A 14582-nucleotide genomic window follows, 5' to 3' on the forward strand; every position below is an offset into this window, starting at 1 on the left:
TATATATACAAAAAAAGAGAAATTCTGGGAGAATTTTTGGCATCAAAAACAACAATGGTGGTAACCTGTGGACTTGTTGCTGTGAATGCGGGAAGGGGTGGGAAGGTGTTTTTTCACAGAATGGCTTTCTGTATCTTGGATACAGAGCTATATCAATGAATTACACAAGAAAAGAATCAATAGGAAAAACAAGCTGATGCTATGCCCCTTCTTAAAACTTTCACTGGCTTTCTACAGCTCTTAGAATAAAGGCCAAACCCCTGACCACAAAGCCCTCCATATCTGCCCCTCAGGCCCAGGGTCATCTGCCCTCCCTCCAGTTCTCCCTCCTGCTGAGGTGCTGGCATATCTGCCATTTTGTCCAGTTACAAGGGTTCACCTCCCTTAATCCTACACTTACCTAGTAAACTCCTACTCATCCTTGAGATCTCTGTTGAAATGTCACTTCCTCAGGGAACTCTCCCCAGAACTTCCATACTAAGTCAGCTTGTTTTGTTCTAGGCTCTCATAAAAGCACGTTCCTTTCCTTCAGAGTACTTAGCTCAGTTCTAACTATATGTCCATTTGTGTGATTACTGAATTCACACCTGGCTCCCCCCACTACATTATGAGTTCTATGAGGGAAGGGGTGGGGTCTGATTTTCGCTCATCAGGGCCCCCCAGTGGCCAGTGCAGAGGCTGGCAGAAAAAGGGCACATGTAAATATGTTGCTATGGTTTGAATGTTTGTGTCCCCCGAAATTCATGTGGTAAAATTCTAACCCCCAATGTGAACGTATTAGGAGGTGGGGCCTTTGGGAGGTGCTTAGGCCATGAAGGTGAAGCCCTCATGAATGGGATTAGTGCCCTTATAAAAGACACTCTAGGGGGATCCCTAATCCCGTCCACCATGTGAGGGCACAGTGAGAAGGGGCCAGCTAGGAACCAGGAAGAGGGGCCTCACAAGAAGGTGACCATGCTGGTGACTTGATCTCAGAATTCCCAGCCTCCAGAACTATGAGCAATAAATTTCTGTTGTTTAAAAGCTACCCAGTCAGTAGTATCTGGCTATGACAGCCCAAACGGATGAAGACGTATGTGTTAGATGAATGGATGAAATAGAGGCGAGGGTAGGGATGATTCCCAGGTTCTGCCTGGGGTGACTGGTGGTGCTACCTGTCAAAAGCCGCAGGAAGAGAAGCAGAGCTGATGGGGAAGATAATAAGTGCGCACAGACAAGATGAGCTTATGATATCTTGACTATCTTGATATGATATCTTGAGTATCAAGCATATCTTGAGTATGCTTGACATATTCAGGTGGAGATGCTTGAGTTAACAACATGAAAAGGAATCTCCTAAGATTCCGGGCTGCAGAGGGCAATGTGGTGGCCATCGCTGCACAGACTGGTGGCTAAATTGTGTAAGCACATGAGACCATGCCGGGAGTAGCAGAGCGAGAGGTGAGGCCAGAACAGAACTCTGGGGGAAATCAACAACTTGAAGGACAGGGGAAAGAGAACTCCTGCAGGAGACTTGGGAAGGCATGGTCAGTGAGGTGGGCAAGCGGGAGCGGGGGCAGGGGGGGATGTTGGAAGCCCTGAGAGTAGAACATTCCAAAAAGGAGTGTTCAACAACATCCAACGTAGCAAAGAGTGCGGGCAGGATGAAGCCTGAGAGACGGCCATTAGATTTGGTCACACAGTTGTTGGTAATCTTTAGAAGTGCTGTTTCCACGAAGAGGTGGGCAGTGTGGGTAGACATCAGATGGCAACATTCTGATGAATGAAACGTAACTAAAAAGAGGGCTCATCAGATGCAGACAAGAGTCATTCAAAGTTACGTCCTACAAAGTGAGAGAGTGGCATGGACATATATACACTACCAAACGTAAAACCGATAGCTAGTGGGAAGCAGCCGCATAGCACAGGGAGATCAGCTCGGTGCTCTCTGACCACCTAGAGGGGTGGGATAGGGAGGGTGGGAGGGAGGGAGATGCAAGAGGGAAGAGATATGGGAACATATGTATATGTATAACTGACTCACTTTGTTATACGGCAGAAACTAACACACCATTGTAAAGCAATTATACTCCAATAAAGATGTTCCAAAAAAAAAGTTATGTCCTATTCATGAGGTGATTTCAGGTAGTAAACATTTTGTTTTTAATTTAAAAGTTATATATTTAAGGTGTATTAAAATAGATAACCAGTGTACTGAATCCAGGATTTCACAGAGAGTACAAGGCTTCTCTTAAAAACAAATATATCTTAGGAAAAAAAAATCAACAGATCAAATATTACATATATAATAATACAGGTGATTATAATGAATAAGGCAAAACTTATTATGTCCAAAGAACTGAAATTCAGGAAATATTGTTTGGACTTTTTTTTTTTTTTTTTTTTGCGGTACGCGGGCCTCTCACTGTTGTGGCCTCTCCCGTTGTGGAGCACAGGCTCCAGACGCGCAGGCTCAGCGTCCATGGCTCACGGGCCCAGCAGCTCTGCAGCATGTGGGATCTTCCCAGACCGGGGCACGAACCCGCGTCCCCTGCCTCGGCAGGCGGACTCTCAACCACTGCGCCACCAGGGAAGCCCTGAACTATTTTTTAAAGATGCTTAGCTGACAGGGAGGATGAAAGATGGAGTTGTGTGGAGTTAAAGTTTTTTAGAATAGGGAAGACTGAAAAGCCAGTAGTGAAGCATTGAAAATCCAGATAAACAAGGGACTTACTGATGGGATGAGGTTCCAGAGGAGGTGGAAGGGATGCGAGGCAACCACACCAGGGTGTGGGACCAGCCATGTGCTGGAGGAACACCACTCCCTCCAAGACGGGAGAGAGGAACCTAAGGATGGGCGTGGTTAAAGAAACTTATCAAGTGGAGAGAGGTCGCTGCGGGAAAATTCACACCAGCAAGTCTGTATTTCCCCAGTCATTTATTGGGAGAACATCTACTGAAAGTGGAGAGGACTGGAAGTTTGAATAGACTGGACAGGAAGTTTGGGGAGGGCGGTAAAGCTTTGGCATATGACTTCTGAGGGCAGCGTGTGGAGGAGCCGGTGAAAGACAGAAAATAAGCGAGCGATGCTGTTGAGAGCACAATTGTAACAGAGACCATAGGATTTCTGTGGCCCAAATCTGAGTGATCTGAGAGATTTTCTCAGTAGACTAAGACTGGACTCTGGGATTAGACACTAATCCCAGTGGATGGGACAAGGGAGTGAGACAGTCTCAGGAGCTGGTGAAGGGAAAGTTCCAGTAATTGGTCATAGTGACACAAGCTGACCGGGGAAAAGGGGAGGTTGAAAGGAGTAGATTATTTGGGTCAAAGAAAAGGCCATAAAGGCTTATGATCTCAGATAGAAGAGTTTTAGTGGAAAGCAAGGGCCAGGTGGCTAGAGGGGATGCAGAAGTCACTGCAATTAAGAAGCCCAAACCTTGAGAAGCTGGGGGTGGGATGAGTGCCCCTCACCGGAAGGCTCTCAGGATGCTGGCTAGCTTGTAATGAAAACAGTGAGAGAGCCATGGGTCAAAGGCATGGCGGAATGTGGGAGAAGTGACCAAGAGGTTTAGGTGGTGGTGGTAGTGAAAAAGAGAGATGATAGAGAAGAAAGCACTGTCAGAGAAGGCAGAGGCGAAACAGTGGTCTGGAAGAGACAGTGGAGAGCCGGGCGGCACAAAGGGCCCAGCGGAGAGAACAGCCTCCGTTAAAGGGAGTTTCAGGCAAGAGCTGGGAGGACTTTGTGTTCTGTGAAGAGCTGGGGGTAAGGGTGGAGTTGCACACGGCCAAAGTCAGAGTTGGGAGGAAAGGAAAGAGAAATAAAGAGCCCGGCTGGAGGAAGAAAAGAGCAGTGTGGACAGGGGAGGTCACGTTTACTGTGGTGGTGCTGAAGGGCTGCAGAAACGAGGGGGGAATGAGATTCCCACTTAGCACCCCCTAGACACCCCCAAACCACAGGAGAAGCAGTACCTTGCCTTGCAGGGAAACGGGGTTCCCGGGCATGGGAGCTGTCTGGCCTTGGGTAAAAACTCCTGAGCCAGCTATCTCTGGAAAATTACAAGACTTTTATTAGGGAAGAGAAGCCCCAAACTCTCAGCTTTTTGGTTTTCAGGGAATACTCTTCCCACTGTTCACTCCAGATCCACGCCCACTCTGCAAGGCCTACATCCAAGGCTCACGTGAAGGTAAAACCAACCTCAGGAAATCCAGATTTTTTATTTCCTCTATATGCTCATAATTTCCCCCAAGTGAACAGCAGATGACAGCAAAGAGCCAGAAAGGAAGCCAAGAGCACACAAGAGCCCAGAAATGGTAAAGCAGGGAAGGCGAACAAGGCTTCGGAAATCCTATCACGCTCTCACAGTTGCACTTGTCACGCTGTATTACACCTGTCTGTCTTCTCTCTCAGACAGGGACTCCCTGTGGAAGGACTGGGCCTTTCTGGTTCGTCTCTGATTCCCTAGCGCAAACGCTCTGCACATAGTAGGTGTTGAACAAATCCCGGCACACCTCGGAGTTGCTGCGGGTTTGGTTGCAGACCACGGCCATAAAGCGAATAGCGCAATAAAGTGAGCCGCGTGATTCTTTTGGTTTCCCAGCACATATCAAAGTTACGTTTACGTTATACTGTATTCTGTTAAGTGTGCAATAGCATCATGGCTAAAAAAACAAAGTACATACCTTCATTAGAAAATACTTTATTGCTAAAAAATGCTAACCATCCTCTGACAATGCAAGGTTGCCACAAACCTTTAATTTGTAAAAAAAAACAAAACACGATAAAGCCAAGTGCAATAAAATGAGGTACGCCTGTCTGTGTTGAGTGACTGGCTGAAGCAGGGCAGGCTGGAGGGCTGATTCCCAGCCTGATGTGGTCAGGAGACACACATCTGTCTTTTAGGACAACACGGTGTATGAGAGAATCAAGGCCAGGCTTTGAATTCAAGCTGCAGGGCAAGGTACCTAACCTTCCTGAGCCTTGATTTTTTTTTCTCCCCTCTGTAGAAGGAGGATTTTTTCACCAGGTTAGCTGTGATGGGGACATACACAAAACATGCCTAGCACAGTATCCTGCACAGAAAACGCTCAATGAAAAGTAGGCATTGATAGTTACACTGTGGTTGCCATTACTGTTACTACTATTACAGCCTCTTTTCAAAGCCAGGGACCAGAGGAGAGGGGAAAGGCTCACTCACAGTAAACAAATAAGTAAACTGGAACTAAGACTTCGGAATCCCTACTTCCTTAGCTCGGTTCCCCCAAACAGTGCGGCAAACGATTCAAAAGAAGGCTGCAGTGGGATCAGCCACTTCTAGAAAGTGTAGCTTCCCAAGTGGTGGGATTTTTTGAAGAGGCGGGGCGCGTAGAGGCTACTGGGTATTTTCCGTGTCAGACCACTCTGGCTCGGCCAACTGACAGACGTTTATGCCACCTCAGAGCACAAATAGGTTTAACTAATAGCCATGCGCATTTGGCCAGAACTTGCATCCCACACCTCAGAAACCAGGAACCATGAGTGGAGGGGCTCTGGAGCCCTGGGACAGCTTCCTGCCTGGTTCCCTTCCGAATGAGTGTATCTCTGAGACTTAACATATTATTAGGAAGCTATTTCCTGTGCCACAGGGGACAGACCTGAGAAATGGCACAAGTCACCTAGATATTGGAACGTCAGACGTCTCTCTAAAAGCTCAGTGGGGAAAAAGAGTGTGTTTAGTGCAAATTAAAAGGAAGTGCTCTTTGACAGTGTGAGACCCCAAGTGGCTATACAGGGTAAAGACAGCCTCAAAGAATATTTAGAGACAGGTCCTAAGAAGAGTCCTAACTGACAGAAACCAGGGACCCTTGACTGTAAGTACACTCCATTGAGAGCAACAGTTCCCATCCTCCAGCATGTCCCCCGGTTGACTGGTCCTTGAGGCTCCCTCGTGCCAGGAGTTCTTAAGATTTGCTAGAATTCCTGAGTTAGAGGAAGCACGACTTCCAAACGATCTCCCAGTGGGTTTTAGGGTCCATGTGGCTTCACGTGATAGAAATGAAACCCTTGCTGCCTGGGGTGAGGTTGGTCTCCCAGAAAAGTCCCAGCAACCAAGATAGAGAGGCTGGTGGCTATGACTAGAAGAGGATGATTTCCAGGTACAGGGCCTTCCGGGAAGGTCAGAACATCGACAAGGGGGCCCTCACAGCCAGTCTCCCCTTCTCGTTTGTCTACTACACAGTAGAGGGAGGGGATCATTTAAGGGTCCTTGTGAGGTCACAAAGAGATCAACTTCCTGACCAGGTTGGCGGTCTCCCCCCTGAAGATCAAATGAAGATTTTCGATGCTTTGTTTTACATGAAGGTCACTGCTCTTTCACCTGCCTCTTCCCTCAATCCCATAATCCCAGTTTCTGGACTTCTTGCCCGTTTCAATACCTTTTTTAGTTCTGAGAGGACGGGTATAACGAACAAAAGCACAAGGCCCTTCTCTTCTTGTACCCTATGCTGCACACTGAGGCCGGGAGAAGGCACAAGCAGAAGCGAGTGACGGAGTGCGTGAGGCTCCGTGAAAACCCAACGTCACAGAGCCTGAGGCCTCGGCCCTAGGACAGGCCGCCAGTGGCACCGAGCTCACCCACACAAAGGATGGTTCTGGAAAGCCACCAGGCTCTTTGCGGGCCTCATCTGTGCCCGTTGTTTTCCCACTGCCTGGTGTCTGCACAGACCCAGCCAGGCAGCACCTCAAGATTCTGATAGGCACCCAAGAGGTTGTGAGGGCCCCAAACAGAAGGGTGAGCCTACGTGTTGGGATGGCACAGGGGTGGGGCCTGCTGGCCTTACCTCCTTTCCAGAGCAGGTAGATGGGTACCACGTAGAGCATAACATGCTGAATGTAGTAAATCTCCAATTCAAAGGGGAGCTGTAAGGACAGGAGAGAGAGAAGTGTTTCAGAGCAGGAAGCACTCATTCCAACAGATTCTGAAGCTGAACGCCCTCGCTCCCAAGGACCCACATCTTAGCAACCCCATGCACTTCAACCAGTTCAACTCCCTTTGCAATTAGAGAAAAAAGAATGAAATGAATATACCTATGACCTACGCTGGCATCTTCCAAAGTGTATTTTGCAGAGATGGTACTTGAAAACTGCTCCACTGAGAAAGTTTGGCGAAAAATTTAAGAAATGTTACCTACAATCTATCCCCTTGGAGATTCACCATGTATATTAGTGGCAGATTAAGGACCTGTGGGGTCTGTGCAAAGAAGAAGGCTGCTTGGGCTTCCCTGGTGGCGCAGGGGTTGAGAGTCCGCCTGCCGATGCAGGGGACACGGGCTCGTGCCCCGGTCCACGAAGATCCCACGTGCCGCGGAGCGGCTGGGCCCGTGAGCCATGGCCGCTGAGCCTGCGCGTCCGGAGCCTGTGCTCCACAAGAGGAGAGGCCACAGCAGTGAGAGGCCCGCGTACCGCCAAAAAAAAAAAAAAAAAAAAAGAGGCGGCTGCTTAACACTGTTTATCCGGTGTGGCCCAAAACTTATTTAGCCAGTGCCTTTGTAAAAAAAAAAAAATAGCACTTAGTGTTCTGCAGAAATATACTTGAAGAAACACAGGCTTGCGTCACTTCCTGCTCCTGGTGAGTAGCTGATGGACTACTTAAAAGCTTATTTCTCATTTGACATGAAGAACATATGGGGTAGGATTTATTATTCCCATTTTGCAGATTAAAAAATATTGATTGCCAGGTCTGGTTAGGTCTAGATCCAAGAATAAAGAGTTTCTCCACGGGATACTTGGGGTCAGTCCAGGGTTAGCCCTAATTTTGGGTGAAGACCAAGCAGCTGGGCCAGTTCGGGCGTAGCTTGCCAAAAAGAATGTCCCCACCCTCCTTCCATCCAACGTGCCCACTCATTCACTCCTGTTTCCCATCTCTCTCAAAATGGAAGCTCTAAATTACCAAAGCAGAGTGCTCTTTCAACCTGGCACGGGGACCGTGCTGCAGCGCTTGGCAGTGGGGGGAGAGTGGAAACAGCTGAGCGGCTAACTCAATTTTGGGAAAAGAACTGCAGCTGCTGGCAAGAGGCCTGGCCTCCGGGGCTTACACAGCCCTACACAGACACACACACACACAGATACACACACGCACACCCACACACCTCCCCCCCACCCCGACCGCCAAGGGGAAGCCCAGAGAAACAAGGACACCCAGGGCAAGGGTCAGCTGCCTCACTGTGCCCAACAGGGCGAGCGCAGAACCAAACATGTGAGCTCATGAGAGGACCCAGTTCTGGGCTCCCGACACCCAGGAACCCAAGGGCCCAAACCAAAAGATGGCAGAGCTCCTAGAATGGGAGCTGAGATGACTGCAGACCCTGGACAGAGTCATCGGTCTGGCTCTTGAAAATAAAAACCGATTCAGAAGGAAATTTTCCCAAGGACCCAGATGATAATCGACTATTATTTTATGCTCACAGAAAGAAATGTAAAATCCCAGAAAGAGAAATGAGGTTCCAAGCGTCTCTGTAGACCTCGCCGGAGCAGCTTTAAGGGGTCATGGGGTTTCACAGTGGAGGAAACCACCAGCAGGAGGTAACTCTGGAGGCCTGCGAGGCCCACGGGGACCCTCAGAGTAACGTGGTCTGGGACCACTCTACTATCTTAAATTAACTGACTAGACTGCGGTCACACAGAAAGCAGGCAAGAAGGCAAAGGGCTCGGGAAGGCTCAGCTCTCTGGCGCCTAAGGGACTAGACCTCTCCCTGCTGCTCCCACAGCAGGGAGCAGAGAACTGGGCTCACCCGGGTCCCAGCCAGGTCCCCAAGCAGTATCCCCATTGCTGAAGTCTCAGACTCCAGCCGCTATTTACCCACCTAGACTCACGGTGCCCACTTGCTTTCCCTTCCCTCACAGCCCTTCTAGAAAGCAAACTCCCCACCAGGCAGGTCCGGGGAGGCAGTTCAGCATTGCGGCCGCCAAGCAAGGACTTTCGAGTCTGCCAAATTCCTATTCTAGATTCGACTCCGCCAGTTAATATCCCTGTGGCCTCGGGCAAGTCACTTAACCTCTCCATCCCAGTTTTGGCACCAGTAAAATTAAAACAGTTATGCTGTTATAAGATTGCTGTAAAAACATTTTTAAAAATTTTACTGAAACAAACATTTGTAGAATCCTTATTGCATGCCAGGAACCATTAAGCACTTTGTTAACTATCAGTTCACCTATTAATTCACCTGTAACTGTTCCCATTAACTCCACTTTAGAGATGAGAAATTGAGGCACAGAGAAGTTAGATAACTTACCCAAGGGCACAGGCCTCATCTGGTGACAGAACCAGGAGTCAAACCCAGGCAGTCTGGCTCTCGAGTTTATACTCTTAGCTTGTACACTCCCCTACCCTACGCCCCGCTCCTTCCCTCCCACAAAATCCTGACACCTGGGAGATGCGCAGGGGAGATGCGCAGTGGAACTGAGCCCCTGTTAACAAGGGGAGTGGTAATCGAAGCACATTAGCAACAACAGCATCAGCAATTGTCCTCCACCTGGGGCCTGGACCCAGTCCCTCCCTGTTCACGTGATGCCCGCCCTCACAGTGGCCAAGCTTGGCCTGCAACACAGGTCTCTCAGCTCCCACCGGGACTCTGGAGACACCTCGGTCACAGATCTCAGCTGGGGTGGCCAGGAGACCGGCCCCAACAGCAGCGTCTTTCCTCTGAGGGCGGCCTCTCCCCCTATTCCAAGAGTTCTCTACCTCAGAAGGATACAGAGAGTGTTCAACTAGGTGTGGGCACCGCTGACAGCTAAGGCCAGGGAGAGGAAGGGAAAGGGATGAAGGAGAAGGAGGGCAACATAAGAAAACCACGCAAGTGGCAGGGAAGGGAGCTGAACGCAAGAACCTACCAGTGGACATTTAATAACAAAGAATATTTAGAAAGTACTTATGTACCACGCACTGCGTTAAATACTTTCATGTGTCTTATCTCACTTAGTTATTGCAAGATACCCGTTTCATAAACACTATCTGTGAAGTGTCTTACTTCCCCCAGAAGAAGTTCCACTTGGCTAATTCATCTCTGCCCTCCAGAACGCGCATCTGGAACTCGAGTCTAATGTACATATCTGGGCTCCTTTTCAGCTGGGGGATTCCCGAGGCTTTAGACAGAAAGTCCTACATCACTGCAATGGAAAGCCAAAGGCAATAAAAACATTTTAAGCTACATAAGTCATAACTTCCTTCTCACGTCCAAGTCAACATCTTTTTTCAGAACCAAAAGAGTAGACGGGTAAAGTTCTCCAGGCCTCTGGGATCGGACTGGCCGAAATATGAAGTGCACGGGTTCCATCCATGGCGAGATCCCCGACCTCCTTCCTACCGACCCTCCGCCCTCTGACAGCCACACCACCACACTCTGCCGTGAAGACCGCCCATCCCAGTGTGCCGAATGTCCCTGGTTACTTCCGTTACCGTAAGAAGCCCAAGACTCCCAGGTCCCCGCCCAACAGCTGAACTCTAACCTCCATACGGCTCTCTACAAGCCCGAATCTGAGACCGCCTTCCACTGCTCCCCGACGCTGGAAACCCTTCCCCTCTATCCCCTGGAACCCACTATCATCTGCAAAATCCCCTCCATCTTCAAACTCTTCTCTGAGCGGTCCCTGGACCTTCTTACTTTGATGAAAACCTGGTCGCCCCTCTGAGGACACAGCTATCCCTACAGCCCTCTCAAGTGGTGGGTGCTTTCCCTCCCATGTCACCTTGTACCCCTGGGCCGGGAGGGGTCCTGTCTGCCCCTCAACGCTGTCTCCTTCCTAACCGCTGCCCTGATCTGAACCTTATGTCGTCAGTCTCTCCCACCCACTACTCTCCTTGTAGAACTCAACTCTGGACCCTCCCTGTCACTGCCGTCCAACATGCCTTTGTCAAAATTCCCGTGTTTTCAATATTTAGCACGCACTGGCTTCTAATGCCTTGAACTCCATTCCCCTCGAGGGTCTCACCTCCATCTCACCTCAGCCCTTTATCCCCATGATCATACCTGTCACTGCCAACACCTCCAACCCTTCCATAAACTCTGTCATGCACCCCACTCTCCAACCACCACCTCCTATCTACCCAATCACTCCGCGCCCCTCACATCCCGACTAATAATCCTCCACCTTCACTAGGACCCACATCTGATCCTCCACTGTTTTCCTGGCCGTCACCTACCTCATGTCCTCACTTCTATACTTGCCCATTACTCCCTTCCATACATTTTCAACCCTTTTCCGTGCCTCTACCATGCAAGTAAGCACGGCTGGAGAAAAACGTGAAGCTATGCTGTTAACCCTTGAAATTCATGACTGCAAACTTTGAGCGGGCCCTTAATGCGACCTTATAATCCAACTACATTCAAGTCCGTTCACTCTCCTCTCTCCTGAACGATTCCTATCACTATTTCATAACTTCTCCTGTGTTCCTCAAACGTTCCCCCATCCTCCCCCTCGGCTGGTGGCATGACTTTCTAGTTCATTGGGGGAAAAGGGGGCAACTGGAAGAGAACATCAACAAGCTCCCACCTCCATGTCCGCCCTCCTCCTTGCAGCGTCCCCACCCATGCTGCTGGCTAAGGCTAGTCCCCATTCCTGCACTAGATCCTATCCTTTCTCGTCTACTCGGGGACGCACCACCAGCCATTTGTCCCCCTTTTCACTGGATCATTCCTATCATAAAACAAGCTACAAAGTCGTTCATCTAGAGACAAAAGTTCTTTTTTTTTAACATCTTTATTGGAGTGTAATTGCTTTACAATGGTGTGTTAGTTTCTGCTGTATAACAAAGTGAATCAGTTATACATATACACATATCCCCATATCTCCTCCCTCTTGCGTCTCCCTCCCACCCTCCCTAAGAGACAAATATTCTTGATCCCACTGCACCCTCCAGCTATCACCCCCATATCTCTGCTTCCCTTTATAGAGAAACTCCTCAAATGGTTTGTCTCTCCTCACTGCCATCATTTCTTCTCCTCTGAATTATCCTTCCATCCACTCCAATCAAATTTTCATACCTACCACACCCCAACCCCCGAAATAGCTTTGATTGAGGTTACCAATGACCTCCATGTTCCTAATTCCTCTACATATTGGAGGGGCCCAGAACCAAGTCCTTGGCTTTCTTTTCTATCTACTCTCACTCACCAGACAATCTTATCCAGGCTCCTGGCTCTAAATACCATCTATATACTGATGACTCCCAAATGAATATCTCCAGCCTAGAGTCAGGCTGTTACGACTGAAATTCTAGCTCCATCATTTAGTTGCTATGCAACTTTGGGCAAATCACAATCTTGCTGAGCTTCGGTTGGCTCATTTGTAAAGTGGGAATGACAATAGAAGCTATCTCATCAAGTTGTGATGAAATTAGGTGAAATAATTCGTGTAGAGTTCCTGGCCCAGTGCTGGCATATAATATGTACTCAATAAATGCTAGCTGTTATTATCATCCTCCTTTTCAACATCAAGGCAGCCAGTGAGTGGTAAAGCCAGGATTTCAACTCCAGCCATCAAGACTAATGCCAGGTCTCTCTGGGTCAAAAGCCGAACCTCATTTCACCTCACTATTCTGCCCTAGCAAGAGCTTCCAGCTAGAGCTGGTGGCACCTGGGCCTGCCCACAGCCCTAAGTCACAAATCACTATTTTATCAGACGACTACTAGGATAACTTTAGCTTCCCAGCTCAATCCATTCTTTTGGCCCATCTCTAAGAGAGAGTTTCTCCTGGAGACTTCTCTATTTCTCAAAGGAGTATCAACACCGCTCTCCTCTTCTCACCCATGACAGTCTCACTCTTACTCTCGGCCAACCAATTAAAAAAAAGCATTTATTGAGACACTCCTAGGTGGCAGGTCATGTGTCTGGCTCTGGGTACACGGCAGTGATGAAGACACAGTCCCTGCCCTACAAGAGCTCATAGTCTGGTTGAGAAAGCTAACAGATAAAGGGATAACATCAGCGCAGCAAAAGAGCATGGAAGGACCTGTATATCAAGCACTGGATTTGGTCGGATTTTTCTTTAAAAGTAGGGACGGTCCTGTACGATGTACAGTTGTGCAGAGCTCCAGCTGGTGGCTGTGTGTCAGGGACTGGGAATAGACATGTCTAAATCAAGCTTGAAGGCAGAGGCAGCGAGAGAACAGAGGATGCGCAGGTTTGAGATAACCTAAGGAAGCTGAATCACCAGGACTGAGTAACTGACACAGATGGCGGGGGTGGGGGGTGGGGGTAAGCAGGAGTGACAGGACAGGTCAAAGATGACCCCAGGCTGATGGCCTAGCTGGCTGGTGGGATGTTGGGATTCCTCCCTAAGTTGGGGCCGACAGTCAAGGCAGCAGGTTGGAGGACGAGGGGCATAAGGAAAGCTGAGACCGGGCTGAGTTTGTGAGTCCAGTGTGAGAACCTCGCAGAAATGCCCATAAATCAGTGGGAATGTGGGTCTGGATCTCAAGGAGGCTGGAGAAGATGAGAAGAGTTGAAAGGCAAATGATATACATGTATATGAAATACAAACAGAGAAAAGTAAATGGATGAAATTCTAAAAGGGATAGAAATGCTGATATTCTCTTTATGAACCCAAATAGAACACCTTATGCAGCCCACTTTGCAGACCCCTGTCCATGGTACTCTTTCAAGAGTGAATGGATGGCGAGAGATGGAAGTCGTAGCTCAAGGAGAGTATTGATAGAATTGGGAGATACTTGAACATAGTTATAGATGGAGGGAAGGTGCCAGTGGGGAGAGGGAGGTTGAAGAAGCAAGAGGGGCAGGAGGCACTGGATGGTGAGAGGTCCTGAAGCGGACAGGAGGGCTGGGAGCCAGAGCACATAGAGGAGCGGTAGCCTTGGGCTCCAGGAAGTGAGGAGGGAAGGACGAGCTGAAGTGAGAACAGCTGCACGGGGGAGGGGTGTGCTGGGAGTGGGGGAAGTTCACAACCCAGGAGTTTCCGCTAGCCAGCTGGGGACTTGTGTTACCCAAAGGGTGCTCGGCTGCTGATGAAGTGCACAGTGAGGATGGGTGGTTACAAAGAGAGGACCTTGCTCTCAGCTGAGCCCCAGACTGTAGCCTCTCCAAAGAAATCAGAGAATCAAAACAGATTATTGCTATGGTCTGAATGCTTGTGTCTCCCTCAAATTCATGTCTGATGGGATGGTATTAGGAGGTGGGGCCTTTAGGAGGAGATTAGGTTCTGATGAAAACGGAGGCCTCAGAGAGCTCCCTAGCCCTTCCTGCCCTGTGACCCGGAAAAGGGTCTGCACTTGACCCTGCTGGTACCCTGATCAGACTTCCAGCCTCCAGAAGTGTGAGAAATCGATCTCTGAGGTTTATAAGCCACACAGTTTATGGTATTTTGTTATAGGAACCTGAACAGACTAGAACAATAATCAATCTTCCTTCAAGGGGAAAGGATGCAGCCTTCGGTAATTCTCCTGCCAACCAAGTTTGGCTTTGGAACACTTTATTTTCATTAACTGACCACAGACTTCTACTGTGGCTACCGGTGCCTCAAACTCTTTGGGACTAAATACCACTTGTGAGAGAAGCCACAAAAGGAATGCCTACAACCTAAAAATCAACCGCGATACATTCACAGAACAGA

The 14582-nt window shown here is 48.9% G+C and overlaps 1 protein-coding gene across 1 annotated transcript in view; it reads right to left on the reverse strand.

Annotated features, from left to right (window-relative positions):
- Positions 1-14582, reverse strand: part of TMEM164 (transmembrane protein 164) — a 161823-nt gene that overhangs the window by 27119 nt on the left and 120122 nt on the right. Inside the window, exon 5 of the mRNA XM_030835750.2 lies at positions 6799-6877. Within this exon, the coding sequence (XP_030691610.1) occupies positions 6799-6877 (79 nt within the window). The remainder of the gene's footprint in view (positions 1-6798; positions 6878-14582) is intronic.

This window comes from Globicephala melas, chromosome X (assembly GCF_963455315.2).
Source record: "Globicephala melas chromosome X, mGloMel1.2, whole genome shotgun sequence".
Taxonomy (NCBI): Eukaryota; Metazoa; Chordata; class Mammalia; order Artiodactyla; family Delphinidae; genus Globicephala; species Globicephala melas.